Source organism: Scatophagus argus, chromosome 12 (genome assembly GCF_020382885.2).
Source record: "Scatophagus argus isolate fScaArg1 chromosome 12, fScaArg1.pri, whole genome shotgun sequence".
Classification (NCBI taxonomy): Eukaryota; Metazoa; Chordata; class Actinopteri; family Scatophagidae; genus Scatophagus; species Scatophagus argus.
In genome coordinates this window covers 16,152,889-16,168,227 of record NC_058504.1, presented here as the reverse complement: position 1 = coordinate 16,168,227, position 15,339 = coordinate 16,152,889, and the positions used below count along the sequence as shown (strand labels likewise).

General features: G+C 43.0%; 1 protein-coding gene across 1 annotated transcript; it reads left to right on the top strand.

Annotated features, from left to right (window-relative positions):
* The first annotated feature begins 1,833 nt into the window (after window positions 1-1,833).
* Window positions 1,834-12,050, top strand: si:ch73-43g23.1 (serine/arginine repetitive matrix protein 2). Its single transcript, XM_046405531.1, has 3 exons — window positions 1,834-2,440; window positions 2,553-2,744; window positions 3,292-12,050. The coding sequence occupies exon 3, from the start codon at window positions 3,371-3,373 to the stop codon at window positions 11,513-11,515; it is 8,145 nt and encodes a 2,714-aa protein (XP_046261487.1). The 5' UTR covers window positions 1,834-2,440; window positions 2,553-2,744; window positions 3,292-3,370; the 3' UTR covers window positions 11,516-12,050.
* The last annotated feature ends 3,289 nt before the right edge of the window (window positions 12,051-15,339 follow it).

The window sequence follows — 15,339 nt, the reverse complement described above, 5'->3', positions numbered from 1 at the left end:
AGAACACATGCAGAAGAAGTAGCCATGGTTAATTTTAAAAAGCAAAACACGTTAATTTATCGTCGCACATAAGAAAGTGCTGTTCCAAAGAGCATCTGACATTTATTCAATATGTAGACATTGAACATCAGTGTCTCTTCCAAACCCCTTGATTTTAAAAGTTAATATACATTTGGCTACTCATAGGTGCCCATGCTGGGTATTGTTCATGCATGACTTATTAATGTGTTGCATTGCTGAGAGTGAGGGTGGGTGAGGTTTTTAGACTTGAGCAGGCTGGTATGACTAATCTATCAGGGATGCAGAGTAAAGCTCCCCATTGCTGAGGTGCTCAGCATTCTTTCCCTCTGAGTGTTCCCCTCCACACTGTTCTGCTGCCCTTACCACAGAGATTCGAATCTATCTGCACTTCTGTACACTATCTACAGATACTGTACATATAGCACACACATGCATGCATGTATATTGTCCTCTTCAACCTTTAAAACTTTGTTATTCTGAAAGAGCATGTTTCACTCTGTGTTTTCGAAATACTATCTGTGTTTATTTACATCACAAACTGTGAGTTCTAATCATGTCATCCATCCTCTCCTTCGTACCCTTTAAGATTTCCCTCTAATTCACATTTGTTATGCCACTAGAGCCTCCAGTGAAACACAAAATCACTTATAGCTTATCTTTGAAAGTGGATCTGGAGTTTATAATCACTGTGTATAAACTATGGTGAGTTTATACAGTATTAATGATATAGAAAAATACATGTACAGACTAGCTGTTATATAGGTCTGTGAGTATAGCTGCTTTGCACTAAGGTAAAGGCCTTCCTGTTGTGGGCTGCCAGACTCAAAATGCTTGAACTTCTGAGAACAGTGATGGAATGTAGTACTTTACTCAAGTACTGTACTTCAGTACAGTTTCAAGGTAACTGTACTTTACTTGCCTATTTCCATTTTCTGGTACTTTATACTTACACTCCACTATACTTTGGGCAAATATTGTACATTTTTTGATAACTTAACTTCTTAGTTACTTTAAACACACATTACATTGCTTGAATTAATCTATTTTATTAGCAACTGAATTTTAAAAAATAATGATTCCAATACCGGTAATTGAAAAAATTCTGAATATCAGATCCAGTGATCACTCATCCCCTTTATAGAGGGTGCATACATCTATGTACACTTTATTTTTGCTTGCACTTCTGATGGTATCAAATATATTTATTTCCAGAAAATTGCTTATGATAAGTACACTTCATATCAGATCCTTTAACTCTTTTACTCAAGTACTATTGGGTATAGGCGTCTTTCACTTTTTTCACTTTAATCACAGAAATAGTTTATCTTTATTTATCCTCTGGTTTGACCTTTAGGTATTTTTTACACTGTCAGACAGAAAAGGGGGCAAATTACAATTGTATGATGCCATACATGTAATAGACTATTGACTTGCAAGTGTTGAAAGCAATTCTGAACCCTTTGATACGACAGACATAATATACCCTCAGTCACAGTCTTATGCAACAGTCACTCAAGGCTGCAATCAAAGATTTTCCATTGGCTTGCCCTGAATGACTTAATGACTAAGAATGAATGATAATCTCATGAGGTATTGGGTTAGGGACACAGGGCTTATCCAAACACACTACCATCAAACATGCCCAGACAGCCTTAGTGTGGTCAGACGGTGCTGCATTTGTAGCAATAACTGGTACAGTAGGATAATATAATCACTTTTGTTTTGACAGTTTTAATCAAAGGTTTGTTGTGTGTTCTGACAGACAAGCCTAAATGTGAATTTACAATTGAAAATTTCCATTGGCTGTAGTGATCCTGGGACATGAAATATCCATACGTTAAAAAGAAAAACGTGACTCAAAACATGCAAGTGTATGTCACTGATGTTATGCAAGTGTTGCTTGCTTGCTTGCTAGCAGAGCAGAGGAGTTCCGCATGTGACCTGTCAACATTGGGTGGTCTGTGTTAACCTTTGACCTGCTGTGCCCCAGCTACACCTTAGCAATCAAACTTACACATACACAAACACTTACAAACAAGTATATATTAACTACACCCTCAGTGTCAAGTATAACCTCATATCTAGTAGTTAAGTGGACAATGCATGGGCTGTACTTCAAGCATACTTCAAGCAAGTATTTCTCTATTCTTTCCACACCAGTGTGTTCGGGCAAACAGCTAAAGCCATAGCTATCTGGCCATGATAGTATGGGTCTATATATAGAGGAGCCCTGTGACTGAGCTGCCTGTAAGTGTCAGATTCCAGGGGCACTCATCTGTCCTGGCTGGATCAGCACCTGCTGCTAACTATAAACCCACCCACCCATCCCCAGCGCTGCACCCTAGCTCAGCTCACACAGGAAAACCAATGTCCAACCAAACCTCGACCTGGAGAAGAAAAAAGATCCAGGACAGACTCAGTAAGCAATTTCCCTGAGGCCAGCTCAGAAGGGAGGGGCAGAAATAGAGATGGGAGCATGAGAGGATGTGATGGGTCTGAGTGAGATCCCCCTCTTTGCTTTTTCTATTCAGGTCTGATACATGTCAGTGCCTTTTGCAGTCTGAAGTTGTCTAGCCAGTGTGGCACCGCCAGACTGGTCTATACGGAACTGCTCAGTCCTGGATTGAGCTGTGGATTTCAAGAGTCGGTTCTCTAGATGAGGGGCAGATATTGCAACACAGAGGAACTCAATGCCCTTTGAAAAGCCTCACCAGTGGGCAAAGGTACAGTACCATCAGTCATTATGTCTTTCGCTCTTTGCTCAGGGAGCAGGCTTTCTTTCTCCAGTTAGCCCGACAGCAATACATTGTGGAAGGTTTAGATAAAAGGTATGATTTGGGCAGAGCAAATCTTAAAACTGCCACTTTCCATATCTGTAAGATGAATAGATTTCAGTCTTTAGCATTATGTCTTGATGAAATCTTGTGAGCCTTTAATCACATATAATGAATATAGTCAAACACGTTCATACACACATATTGTCTTATGTAGATTTCAAGTTGCTTGCTTGCTTTTAAGCCCCCATGACAAAGTTATATTTATGCTCTTGAAAGTTTAACCTATAATGTCTATGAATTTATTCTTAGAATATTTGAAGGTTAAAAGCTAAATTTGCTTTTGGCAAGCTAACAAAACAGAAACAATGCACAATATTTTAACCTCTATATTTGCTATCAGTGAGCTTTTTCCTCTCGGTAATATCCATCAGTGTTACACGTGATATAAATGAATGAGCTACACACCCTCCAGGTGACCATATCTTATTTCCAGTCCAGGAACAGAGCCCAGAGCAGAGTGGTGGAGCAGTCTGCACTGGCCACAGTGAGAATTTGGAGCTTGTGAATGAGCAATGGACAGCTGGACTCTCCAGGGGGACAGCTACTCCTTCCTGCGCAGTGCGCCCCGCACTTTTTCCTTGTGCCATCGTGACGGCACACCCAACCACGTTGAAATCTTCGACATCATCAATGTTCCCAGTCAGCGCAGTGCAATTTCTGAGACTACTTGCCTATGTGACATTTTTGGAGACGACTGTGAGTCATCTTCCCTGTCAAGCAGCCCTGCTGTAGGGGCTTTCATTCCTTCCCAGAGGGAGGCAGATGGGAAGGCTGCCGCTTCACCCCTGGTGGATGAACTGAACGACTCTTCAGGCTCTTACCACAGTGTTCGGGGCTCTAGTGAAGGAGAGGAGTGTTTTGAAGATTCAAGAGAAAGGTTTTACAGCCCCCTGTTGCAGAGTGAGTCTTCAGAGAGGCAACAGCTAGAGGGACAGAGCTCAGGAAATACAGAAGTCTCTCAGGACAACAGCCCAAATCCAGAACCAAAAAGAAAATCACCAGTATCTCAGCTTGGTACAGCTAACCCATCATCTGAAGTCCATAACACTGGTGAGAGGACCCCCTCTGCTGGACATTACAGCCCCCATACGCTGAGTCCAGAAGGAATAGCATCATCTTTATCTTCTTCCTCAGCTGAGAAAAGGTATTCACCATCACAACCCAACCCTAGGCAAGTGCATTCAGAGGCTGAACCAAGGAGAATTACTCCTACTTTCAAAGGAAAACACGACACTCCAAACCCCTCCCCTGAGCCTAAGAACTGTGTCAGCTCATCCTCTTCTGAATCAGTGAATACCAAATCTTTACCTGAGTTCAGGATAGCACAAGTCTCACCTGAACCAAGGAGTAGCTACTTTAATCAACACAGCAGTCCCTCACCTGAGCAAGCTTCCAAAGATTTTTCTCTAGATTGTACAGAATCAGTCCTTGAATCCAGAGCTGTCCTTTCATCTCCTTTGCTTTACTCCAGTACTACAGAGTTATCATCCCAATCAAGAGAAACATTGATCTCTCCTGAGCTGAAGAACAGGCCCTACTCTCCAGATACTCAAGCATCGTCTCCTTTTCCTGAGGTAGAAAGAAGGATTTCCCTGCCTGATCTTTTTAGCAGAGGCTCCACACCCGATATAGAAGATTCTACCCACCCACCAGAGCAGATATCAGATCTTTACACTGCAGAGAGAGATACAAGAAGGACTCCTGAAAGCCAAAGCACAAGGTTATCGGCTGAATCTGTCAGTATTGTGTCCACATCTGGCCCACGATACACACCTCCCTCACCTGTCATTTCAACAGGAACATCTCCAGATCTTGTTGACCATAGTGTTTCACCTGAATTGAGTCACACAGCTCCCTCACCAGGTCTGCTAAGTGCTGCTTCTTCAGATAAAGCTGGGACAAGAACTCCTTCTCTAAGATACATTTCATCACCTTTTGAAACTGAGACCAAGGTGTCCTCACCTGTGGTAAGTCTTAGTTTATCTCCATCACCTGAAGTTACAAGCAACAATTCTTCCACTGAGCACAGATATACTGCTCCCTCACCTGAAATCAGGATTACAGCATCATCGCCTGAGGTCGATAGGAGAGACTGGTCTTGTGAAGCATCAACCTCTCCTCTCTTAGAGTCTCACTTTGATTCTGCCTCATCAAGAAGCCTCAATTCCTCCCCCCATATCACGGGGATTTCTTACTCTGTTGTTCAACCTGAAGACAGGGATACTCCCCCATTTCCTGAGCTCTCTCGTCTCTCCACCCCTGAGCCTGATAGGACATTTGTGCCACTTGATGCAAGGAGCCCTACCCCAAGCAGAGATAATATACAGAGCAGTATAGCAGAATCCACACCACAAGACTCACTTCATATAGGGTTCACAAGCTCTGTCTTGCAGCCTGAAATAATTCAAACACGTCAACCCAGGTACCACACACTTTCACCTTGTCCAAAACATCACACTTTCTCACCTGAGCCAAGATATTCCACCCCTTCATCTGACAAGTATCAAAGTCCCTCACCTCAGCACAGAAGTAAAGAGTCATCACCTGTTGCCCCATCTCCTGAGCAGAGGTATCATCAATATTTGCCGACAAACTTCTCCACAGAGGAAAACCTTCAGTATTCACAGCCTACTCCACCTCTAAGAAACACACCTGAGGTTGAGGCAGATTCCTCTTCAGCTGATATTACAGAAACACGTAACACCACAAGTTTGAAAAACGGGAGTGTGTCACACTCATTTGAATTAGAAAGGGCAGGCAAATCAACTGAAGCTGAAAGCAAAAGCAAATCACCAGTGGTGGCAGTTCCTTCACCTGTATGTACTTCACCCTTCTTCTCGGAGGAAAAGGTAGACAGTTCACTGAAACAACAACGTACAGAGAGAGAAGCAACACCAAAGGGAGCAAACCTTCAAGGTAACTCAAGCGTAACCTCCATCTCTGAAGAAAAACAAGCCATTGGCCCCACCTTGTTTCAGAATCAAGATACTCATAATAATCCTCCCATTGAAATTAGGTCTACTTCCCCTAATCCTCTAGTCTCTAAGGACAGGAGTCTAAGCATTTCCCTTGTCCATAGGGCTCCTTTCAAATCACCTGTACAGAAACTGGAAAACACACAACTTCAAGACACTAGTTATTACCAGACTCCTGAAAGCAGCAGCTCATTAAAAACAGGTTGTACACGTGAACACGTGAGAAAACAACAGTCCAGGTTCACAGAGGACATGGCCCACCATGTAAACAGAAGGCGGACACCCTCTCCACCACTCACCAGGTTTACACCTGTCCACATCATAGCCCCTGAGAAACCATACAGAGACTGGCAGAACCAAATCTATAGCCCCTCTCAGGTTGTTGCTTCCTCACCGAGTGGTAATTTAAAGAAAGCAGCTAGAAATAGGGAAAGTCCCAATGTGTCTCCAGTTGACAATAATAGCCAGGCCCACTGGGTCAGGCCTGAAATGCAATTGGAGATGGAGAAGGAAATGCAGCTGGAGGAGAATAGGGAGGTAGGCAGGGGGAGGCAAAGAGAGATGGGAAGAGAGAAAAAGAGGGAGGAGCAGTTTCCTGAAAGGGGGAAGGGGTGGCAGGGGGACACTAGTTACAGAGAGGAACAGGTTGAGCTGTCATTCAATGCCAGGAATAGAAAAGGGCCTGCGAGTCGCAGAGCAGCTTCCACAAGCAGAGAGACCCGTCAGGGACTGCCTACAGCGCATTCCTATTCAGAGAGCTTGCTTTCCACAAGACAGCTACAGCAACAACAGAGTCTGCTTAGACTTGCCTCCCAACAAGACACCAAGGGTGGTGGTTCTGGCAGACGGCTTCTACCTCCTGCACCACAGAACAAGAACAGTGCTCCTGGACGAGTGGCCATTAACAGGTCTTGCCGGAGTTCCAGCTCCAGCATGGGAAGTGAACTTGATGAAGCAGACAATGAGGTGAAGTGGTTTACAGACTTGGCTTTTCACAGTCTGTCAAGCCCTGAGGTAGATTACCTTGATATGTACAACTCCAGCCACCGTTCATCAACCAACATTTCTCAACCATCTACGCAAGAGAGCCCGGCTGGGGTCAGTGCTGCCTGGCTGGCCTATGCAGACTTAAGGGGTTCTGCTCCAAAGCTGGACAATGATGAGCTCTCTGGCCAGCAAGCATCTGCACACTACTCAGCTGGCCTAGATCCATCGAGGTGTTATGAGATGGGCAGCTTTGAGTGCATAGATGTGGCCGTGGAAAGAGAGGACTCCAGGAAAGAAAGAAAAGGAGTGCCAAAGAGACAGATCCAGCTGAAGAGAAAGGATAATGCTGAAGAGAAGCAGGGTGAGAGCAGTGAAAATAGTAGTCCTGGGGTTCCAATGATGGTGGAAAGTCCTTCTTTAGAAAGTCACTCCAGAGAGACATTTGTGAGACAATACAGTACACCAGCAGTAATGCAGGAATGTTACACATCTGAGGGCAGCCCTGAGCCCAGTCAACAAAATATAAATAAATCGAAACTCTGGAAATCTGCTTCTCTCGATGAAACATGCACTAAAACCAAGATGGCCACTTGTCTCATCAAGAGTGTGTTATCCAAGAAAATACAAAGTGCTGATAAACAACCTGATGAGCATCCAGGAGAAGAAGTTAGCCCTGCTTGTGAAGAAAAAAGCCCTCCAACAGAGAGTGGAGTTGCACCACTTAGAGAGTCACCAAAACCTGATGTGCTAAATCTGAGTTCCAGTCTTCAATCAGATTACAGTCTTTCATCTGAGGGTCTTCCTTTGAGAGGAGACCCAAGCACAAACCACCATGAAACCAAACCACCAAAAAGCTTTGGAGTGCGATGCAATAACAGACCAAGTTCATCCAGCAGCAACAGGAGTGTTAGCTTTTCACCGACTGTGAGTGAAGAGGCTGATTCTCAAAGCAGGAATGTTTCCTCATTAAGGTCTGAAATGAAATCAGAATTAAAAATGCCATTTGATAGGACACAGTTAAGAACTGTAGTACAACAAGCAGAAGACAGTAAAACGTGGGATGGAAGGAAGAGTAGTGACTCAGTAAATGCCACTGCAGGGAATGTGGGAGCTCCCTCTGCCACTGGACCCAGCACCATGCAGGCCGGAGTGACAAACAGAGATCAGGAATGTGAAAACACAGAGGACCATAAACAACTGTATGAGGGTGACATGGGCACCTGCGCATCAAAAACACAGGAGATTACATTCAAAGCTGTGGAGAAAAAGAAAACCTCCCTAAACGTCTGTCTCACACCTGAGGCAGAAATCAAACCTGAGGCTTCTTCACCACATATGTCTGAAAGAGAAAGGGAGGACAGGGTAGAGACCGGAATAGATGAAAAAATGGAAGAAGGAAATGGGCATAATCAAGTTAAGGTCCCCATTCACAAAGTTAGAGATGTGAGGCGACTTGTGAAAAATACATATAATCTGTCCTTCAAAGCAACTAGTGCTGTAATGACATCAAGTCAGAATGAAGAAAGAACGGAAGATTTTATCGAGGAAAGCAGGGAAGAAATAAAAGAGGAAAGGAGGGAAGAAGTTGCAGCACAGGAGGAGAGGGAGGCATTTCAAGAGATAAGAACGGAGGAGAGGAAAGAGGAGTTCAGGGTGGAGAAGAAAGACGAACAGAATGGGGAGATGAGGGACACAAAGATACTTTCCTTATCGCCAACTCTCAAGAGCAACGAAAACACTCTGTCTCATTCACAGCCAATGCAAATAGAATGCAAGGCTGTCTGCTGGAGAGAAGACAAAAATAAAATGTCCTGTATCACAAAGGACTCAGAGAACTTAGGTGAAAAACCTCAGGCTCCTCCAAAGTCTGTGAATGCAAACACACAAAATTACACAACAGGAGACACAATTGACAGGCAATATCAACATGATCTAAATATGGCAGAAGAAACACAAGAGAATCTTACAAAAATGCATAAAGTGCTTGAAAATGAGGACAAACCTGTGGTGATAAGAACAGACAGAAAACCTCCCCTGCTTGGAAGCCTTCCTAAACTGCCCAGTAAGGAAAGAGAGGTGTCCACTGCTGTAGTGTTAATAAGGGATGGATCCAGCAAGACCAAGATATCTGCATCTGCAGCCCAGGAAGAGGTTCCCACCTCACTCCAAGCTCCAGTTGCTTCACCTTCACCTTCACCTGGGCCCACTACCCCTGGCAATACCCATGGTAGCAGTGGCCACTCAGTTTCCATGTTATTAAAGGAGAAAGGCTACCAAGCTGACATTGGAGCAGTGGTGGGTGACAACCAGAATGCAGCTGGAGGCAAAGGGGTTTCTCATAAACATGTGAATTGCCTGGAGATCCCCCTTCAGACCACTACTCCTTCAGACAATGGTCGGATTGAGTCTAATAGAGAAAGGACATTCTCCTCCTCATCACCCACATCTGGCCCCTCTGCATTGTCTGACAACACAGACACATTTACAAGGACCAGAGAAGATGAGGGAGTTAGTATGAAGCCTGCTGTAAAAGATGCAGCAAAGCGAAAATGTGCTTCTCCTCTAAGGAATATGCTGGAGCAAACACCACTTTCCATCAAACAGAAGGAACAAGGGGATTTTGAAGCAGTGAAAAGGCTAGATCCAACTTTCCCTCCAAGGTCCCCTGCAATAAGGAGGTTCAGGCCACAACCAATTGAGGTTAAATCATTGTCCAAAGAAATACAGAAGCAAGAGATACCCACGCACTCTGCAGGAAAAAGCAGGCCTCAAACTATTGAAGTTAAATCTATAGCTAAAAATTCTCAAAAGCCAGCTGTGCCTCCAAAACCAATCTGCAAATTTAAACCTGCAGATTTAGGAGCAATTCCACACGAAGCACAGAGACAATCAGCAACAACATCAACTGTAAAAATACAAGGTGAGGAGAGGCCTCAAACAATTGTAGTGTCCTCACCGACAATCTATAGAAAGATCTCTAATGAGTCAACATCAAACTGTACAAGAAAACTCGCTGTATCTGCAGTATCGAGCCTCAAACCTCCATCTTGCAAAACAGCAACAGCAACTCCCAACTTCAGTGTCTCAAGCCAGTCAACAGCACCATCAGAGACAGAGGCATCTCATGACAAGAGTCAGCCGCAGAAGCCAGGGGCCTCAGATCAGAGCTGTAGTCATACACAAAGACCCTCCAACTTAAATACAGTCTCAACAACAGCCACTGACCGAGGTTTAACCTCAGCTCCAGGTCCAGTTTCTGACACAAAATCAAACCAAATCCTTGGACCTGCCTCAGCTGGAATCAACCAGTCATGCCCGCCAGCAGTTATGGACCCAGCCAGCCAACCACAGTATCCCAGGATGACATATCCCCATGAACACATAACTTCAAACAATACAACACAGCTTCCTGCTGTTTCTACAATGCAGTTTCTAGGAAACGCACATCAGCCATGCCGCAGGTCATTCTCCATTGAGCACTCCCAAAGGCCAGATGAGCTGCATTTTTATGCATCAGATGACCCTCCAAGTTATGATGAAAGAGAGAGTTTCAGTCCCCTCATGCTTCCAGATCTAACATCCAGGAGGTCAAATCGCTATCAACCCTCCTCCCTTCCTCCTCCCTGCTCTTGCACAGCTGGCTGTCCTTCCCACCCCGGTCTCACTGCTCCTCACCATCAGTGTAGCCCCTGTAACCTCACCCCCCCTGCTCCACCACACTCTCCAGGTCAGGCACTGCCTTACCCTGTGGCTCAGCCACCTCTCCGTCCCCACCAGTGCAGATCTGACCCTCAGCAAATGATCTACCAGCCTGGCTCTCCCAAATCAAGTCCTCTCACCCAAAGCCAGCCACCAGCCATATACCAGCCTCTCCACCAGCCTCCTCCCTGCCCTCCCCATCCCTCACTCATGCAGGCCTGCCCTGCTGACCGCCAGTTGCAGCCACCCCAGCATACTGACTCCCGACGGCCTCCTGTCCACAGATCACCCCAGCAACAGCCACCAGGCATGACTGGGGCTCCTTACAATGATCCCAGCCACAGCCACTCTCCTGGCATTCCGCCTTTGGATCCTCAATATCTGTGTGGCCCTCAAAGCCTGGGGCCTTCCTATGGCTCTGAATATGGAGGTGACAGCTCCAGTTTGTACTCAGAAAGTGGCTACGGACAGACACCTCGTAGAGTGCTCCTGGATCCTGACACAGGGAAGTATTTTTATATCGAGATGCCTGTACAGCCGCTGAGGAAAATGTTGTTTGACCCAGAGACTGGCCAATATGTGGAGGTGCTTATTCCACAGCAAGCAATGTCACATGCAGGACTGTTTCCTTCATCAGCAGCGCCCTACCCATCTCTCCATAACCCCAACATGTATGCCCCTGCTCCGCAATACATGCCCTATGCAGCTCCTCCTCCTCCTCCAGCCCATCCCCAGGCTCAGCCCCAGCCACCCCGATATCCTGAGGCCTCTGCCACAGCAACAATGCACACAAGTGGACCTGGGGTCAGCTACAGGAATCCCTCTGGTCGGCCAACCAAGCCAGAGCCCCAGAACCATCCACCATTGGACCAGAGCTACTTAGACAGTATGTATTATGTCCCTACAGGGATGAATGCAAGTCCCAATCCCACCCCACCAGAGTATTACCACAAACATCCCCCTAACCTACCCCCAACAGGAGGGAAAAGGTCCTGAAATAGAGGATAGAGGCCGCCCTCCTGGAGCCTGTTGGGTTTTAAATACATAGTGTATAAAGGGGGTGTCTAATGTTAGCCTGTAATGTTATTTGAGTTTTGACATTGCGCCTGAACACAGCAATTCTTCAGTTGTTGATTATCTGCTGCTGCTTGTTCTGTCCTAGGATGCTTTAATAGAGCAAGACATTATTCTTAAGTTGATACTTTTGAAAACACAAATTTAACATTTTTTATGCAATGTTCTTTAAGATTATTACCTAAATCTAAAATCATCTCTTAAAATGCTTGTTATTTTTGATGCAAGGTAAGAACATCATACTGTATGTTCACCAGTAATGTACAGGTACTGTAAATCAACAGGTTTACTGTTATACCGTTCTGTATACTTTAACATTAATTATCTCCAAAAAACTTGAAAATATTGCTTTCAAAGAACCTCATGTTTCTTTTATTATTGTGTTTCTCTAATACTGGATCAGTGAGTTTGTGCACATGATGTCTGCAACAAAAATGCCAATAAAGTATGTTGTATATGCGTAGCTCTGTTTTCATGCCTCAGCTGTTTTTATATAGATTACCTTTATAGCTCATTTTAGCGTTCATTTAACAACCAGGCCATGTAAGGTGTTAAATGCTGGATATTTACAATCATGTAACTTTTGAATTAACACAGTCTTACAATCAGTAACTTCATTAGAGATTGTTTTTTTTGAGAAACAATGCAGTGCCTGTGCATGGGTCTCACTTGTTGGGGCTGACATCAATGCACTATGTTTACACATATATTGAATATACCAAATATTAGCTTTAACAATCCATTAAACAATCCAACTTCCAATTACAACAAAGAGTAAAGAGGCTTTGATGATAAAGTGTGTAGGAGGAGGTTATTCCTATGTCTCCTTGTCCAGATGCTCCTTTGAAATTAGTTTTGCAAAGAAGCACTTTGTTTAGATGTACCCTTCAGCTCTTTCTCTCTCTGCCTTTAGAGGGCACTAACTGCATGAATGAACTTTAATATTTTAATAATCTAGTGTATTTTATCAACCAGCAATTGTGGTTTTATTGATGTCACAAGGTCATATGACAAGGAAGTAATTGAAAACAGTAGAAGAAAAGTAGCAAAAATTTGTAAATATGAGTCCTCAATAGGCTACTACAAATTTTTAGAGACCACTGGAGGGTGCCACAGACCACTAGAGTGGCACAGGAAGTCCCATTCTGAAATGTGCTAACCTTTCATGAGAAAACCCAGACATAGTAAAACAGCTAAATGATTTCCTAATCTAAAACTGACCCTGTTAACTGAAACCAGAGCCTAATTTGTTAGACCAAAGGGGCATAATTGGTCTCCTCTTTCTTTGATGTGGATGGCAGTAAAACTAATGAGAGGTCTGACCAGTAGCTGTGAGGGGCTTTAATGTGTTTGTGTGTGGTTGTATGACTGAGTGTGTGCATGTGGTTGATTGAACAAAACACTGTTTCATCTGAAAGAAGCAACTCAAAGCCCCATAAGAACACAGACGTGCGTTCATTCACATCTGCAGGGGATATTACCCTGACAGCACCTGGCAAAATGTGCAGTCTCTATATGTGGGACATTCTCAATTTCATACTTCACCAGCACTCTCGATACAAACACTGATATCCACAACTGTTTATTGTTTTGAGTATCTAGTAAACCAGATGACGCAGGCCGCAATGTACCACTGATTATCTGTCACAGCCAACGTGTTACTGAAGAGGACACTCAGCATTTGTCACTATGGCATATCAGTGAGAAGAAAGGTAGCCGCCAACTTTGTCAGTTAAAAATTAATAACTGCACAGCAACAGCATATAACAACAAAACATCAGCAGTTTAGACCCAATCTGTCTCTCTACGGCTTCCTCCTCTGAAATTGTCAATGGAATGCAATTCTTAGCAGTTTATTGCCTTGGTTCAGTATTGTCACAACCTGGTTAATGATTACAGACACACCTTAGGAACACATGCTAATCTAAACGTCCTGGCACACCTAATACAAAATTACTTCCACACAAGTACATGCACTTTGGATCTGTTCCAAGAAGAAGCTTTACACAGTTATCTAAATTTTCTGTCTTTAAAAATCCAGAGCCTGTTCAAATCTGATGTAAAAATCCAGTTCTGCACCATTTTTAAAAAATTCCAGAAAAAATTGGTTTTATTGTTCAGTGTGTTAAATGTCCCTCAGAACCATTTTGAGGAACTTGCATTTTACTTAAGTATTGCTGCCATCTGCTACTGTACACTTCCACTCCACTGTAATTTTGAAACAAATTATTTTCAAATATTTTTACTCCTCTACACTTATTTGTCAACTTAAGTGGCTAGTTTCTTTGTTGATCTATTTTAATAATAATAATAATAATAATGGTAAAAGATTAGAGATTAGAGGTATTAGAGATTGTTAAACTTTAAGATGATGAACATATTAATACTTCAGTGATCATAACCCCATAATATAACATACATTATTCTGAAATATCCCATCTGACGTAATGACTTCTTTTATTTTTGGTATTTTAATTATACTTTCATGCTAATACTTTTGTACTTTCACTTAATTCGGAATTAAATGCATGGCTTTTACTTGTAACAGAGTTTTTTTACAATATGGTAATGCTGCTTTTACTAAAGTATAGGTTTTGAGTACTTCAAGAGAGACTACAGTCAAGGAGTGAAAGTCACAAATGAGGGATGCTCATGACATCGTAACAGCATTGTTTTAACTTACTTGTGCTTTAAGTGTTTTTGTTTGAAATCAGCACAATACGAAATTACCATAATAATATAGGTTCTTCTTTACAATTATTTAATGTTAATAAACATTTTCCAGACATATCCTCCCCATCATGTGAGAATTCCAGTTTTATATACACATAAAACAAACACCATGACATCATTAGGAGGGTTTTAAGGTCTTTCCAATGAGTCTGTTATTGTTATGGCTCTGTGGCCGCTTTTCTACCCCACACTGTGAGGAACACACACATACACATTGTAGGAGTTCCATCATCCATGCCACACCCGGGAACAAGTGGGTGAGTTTGACTCCAAAGTCACATTTGATATGGACCCACTTGGGGGTTGATTGGTCATTGGAAAAGTCACCCCCTACATTGTCTTTATGTTATCAGGAATGTAGAAAAAGAGTAGGTGGCATGGGCCGGGCACCTAGATAAGAGGCAGAGTTTTAAGTGATGATAAGTAAGTTTTTTGGAATAAAATGTTCAGTGGTCTTCCTCACTTTTTCCTGACTAATTGTGGTGCCACATATTAGATGTCAATATTTTTTGAGTGAAATTCTAAATAACGATGACTGGACTGCAGACTCAGAGAGAAGTAAATCAGTACTTTTTGTGTCAGTCAGACCGTTTGTGACTATCTCTGTGTGTGTGATGTTTCAATCAAAGTGAGGAAACCAGATAATGAGGTGGATGCCTGGTCCATGTCAGATATAAGTAACCTCTGCTTGGCAGTCCAAAGTGCATTACACAATAAAAAGCAATAAAAAAAAAACCAGACACACACACACACACACCCTACCACCAAACACACACACATCCACACACACTATGGCTGTAGTTATGTTATAAACAACAAAGGGCTCAATTAAACAGCATCTGAGGAAAGAGAAACTGAGGAAACACAATCCTAACACAGAGTAGGGAAACAGCTGAGGTAATTTAATTTTAAAAATTTAGAATGCTGAATAAAGCATGAATAATTAAAAAATAAAATAAAAGAGACTAACAAGCAAAAACAAATATATACGTTACAAATAAATAAATTACATT

What these genes read in the sequence shown, in the direction of transcription:
- si:ch73-43g23.1 (XM_046405531.1), top strand. Translation starts at nt 3,371, where the DNA reads ATGGACAGCTGGACTCTCCAGGGGGACAGCTACTCCTTCCTGCGCAGT.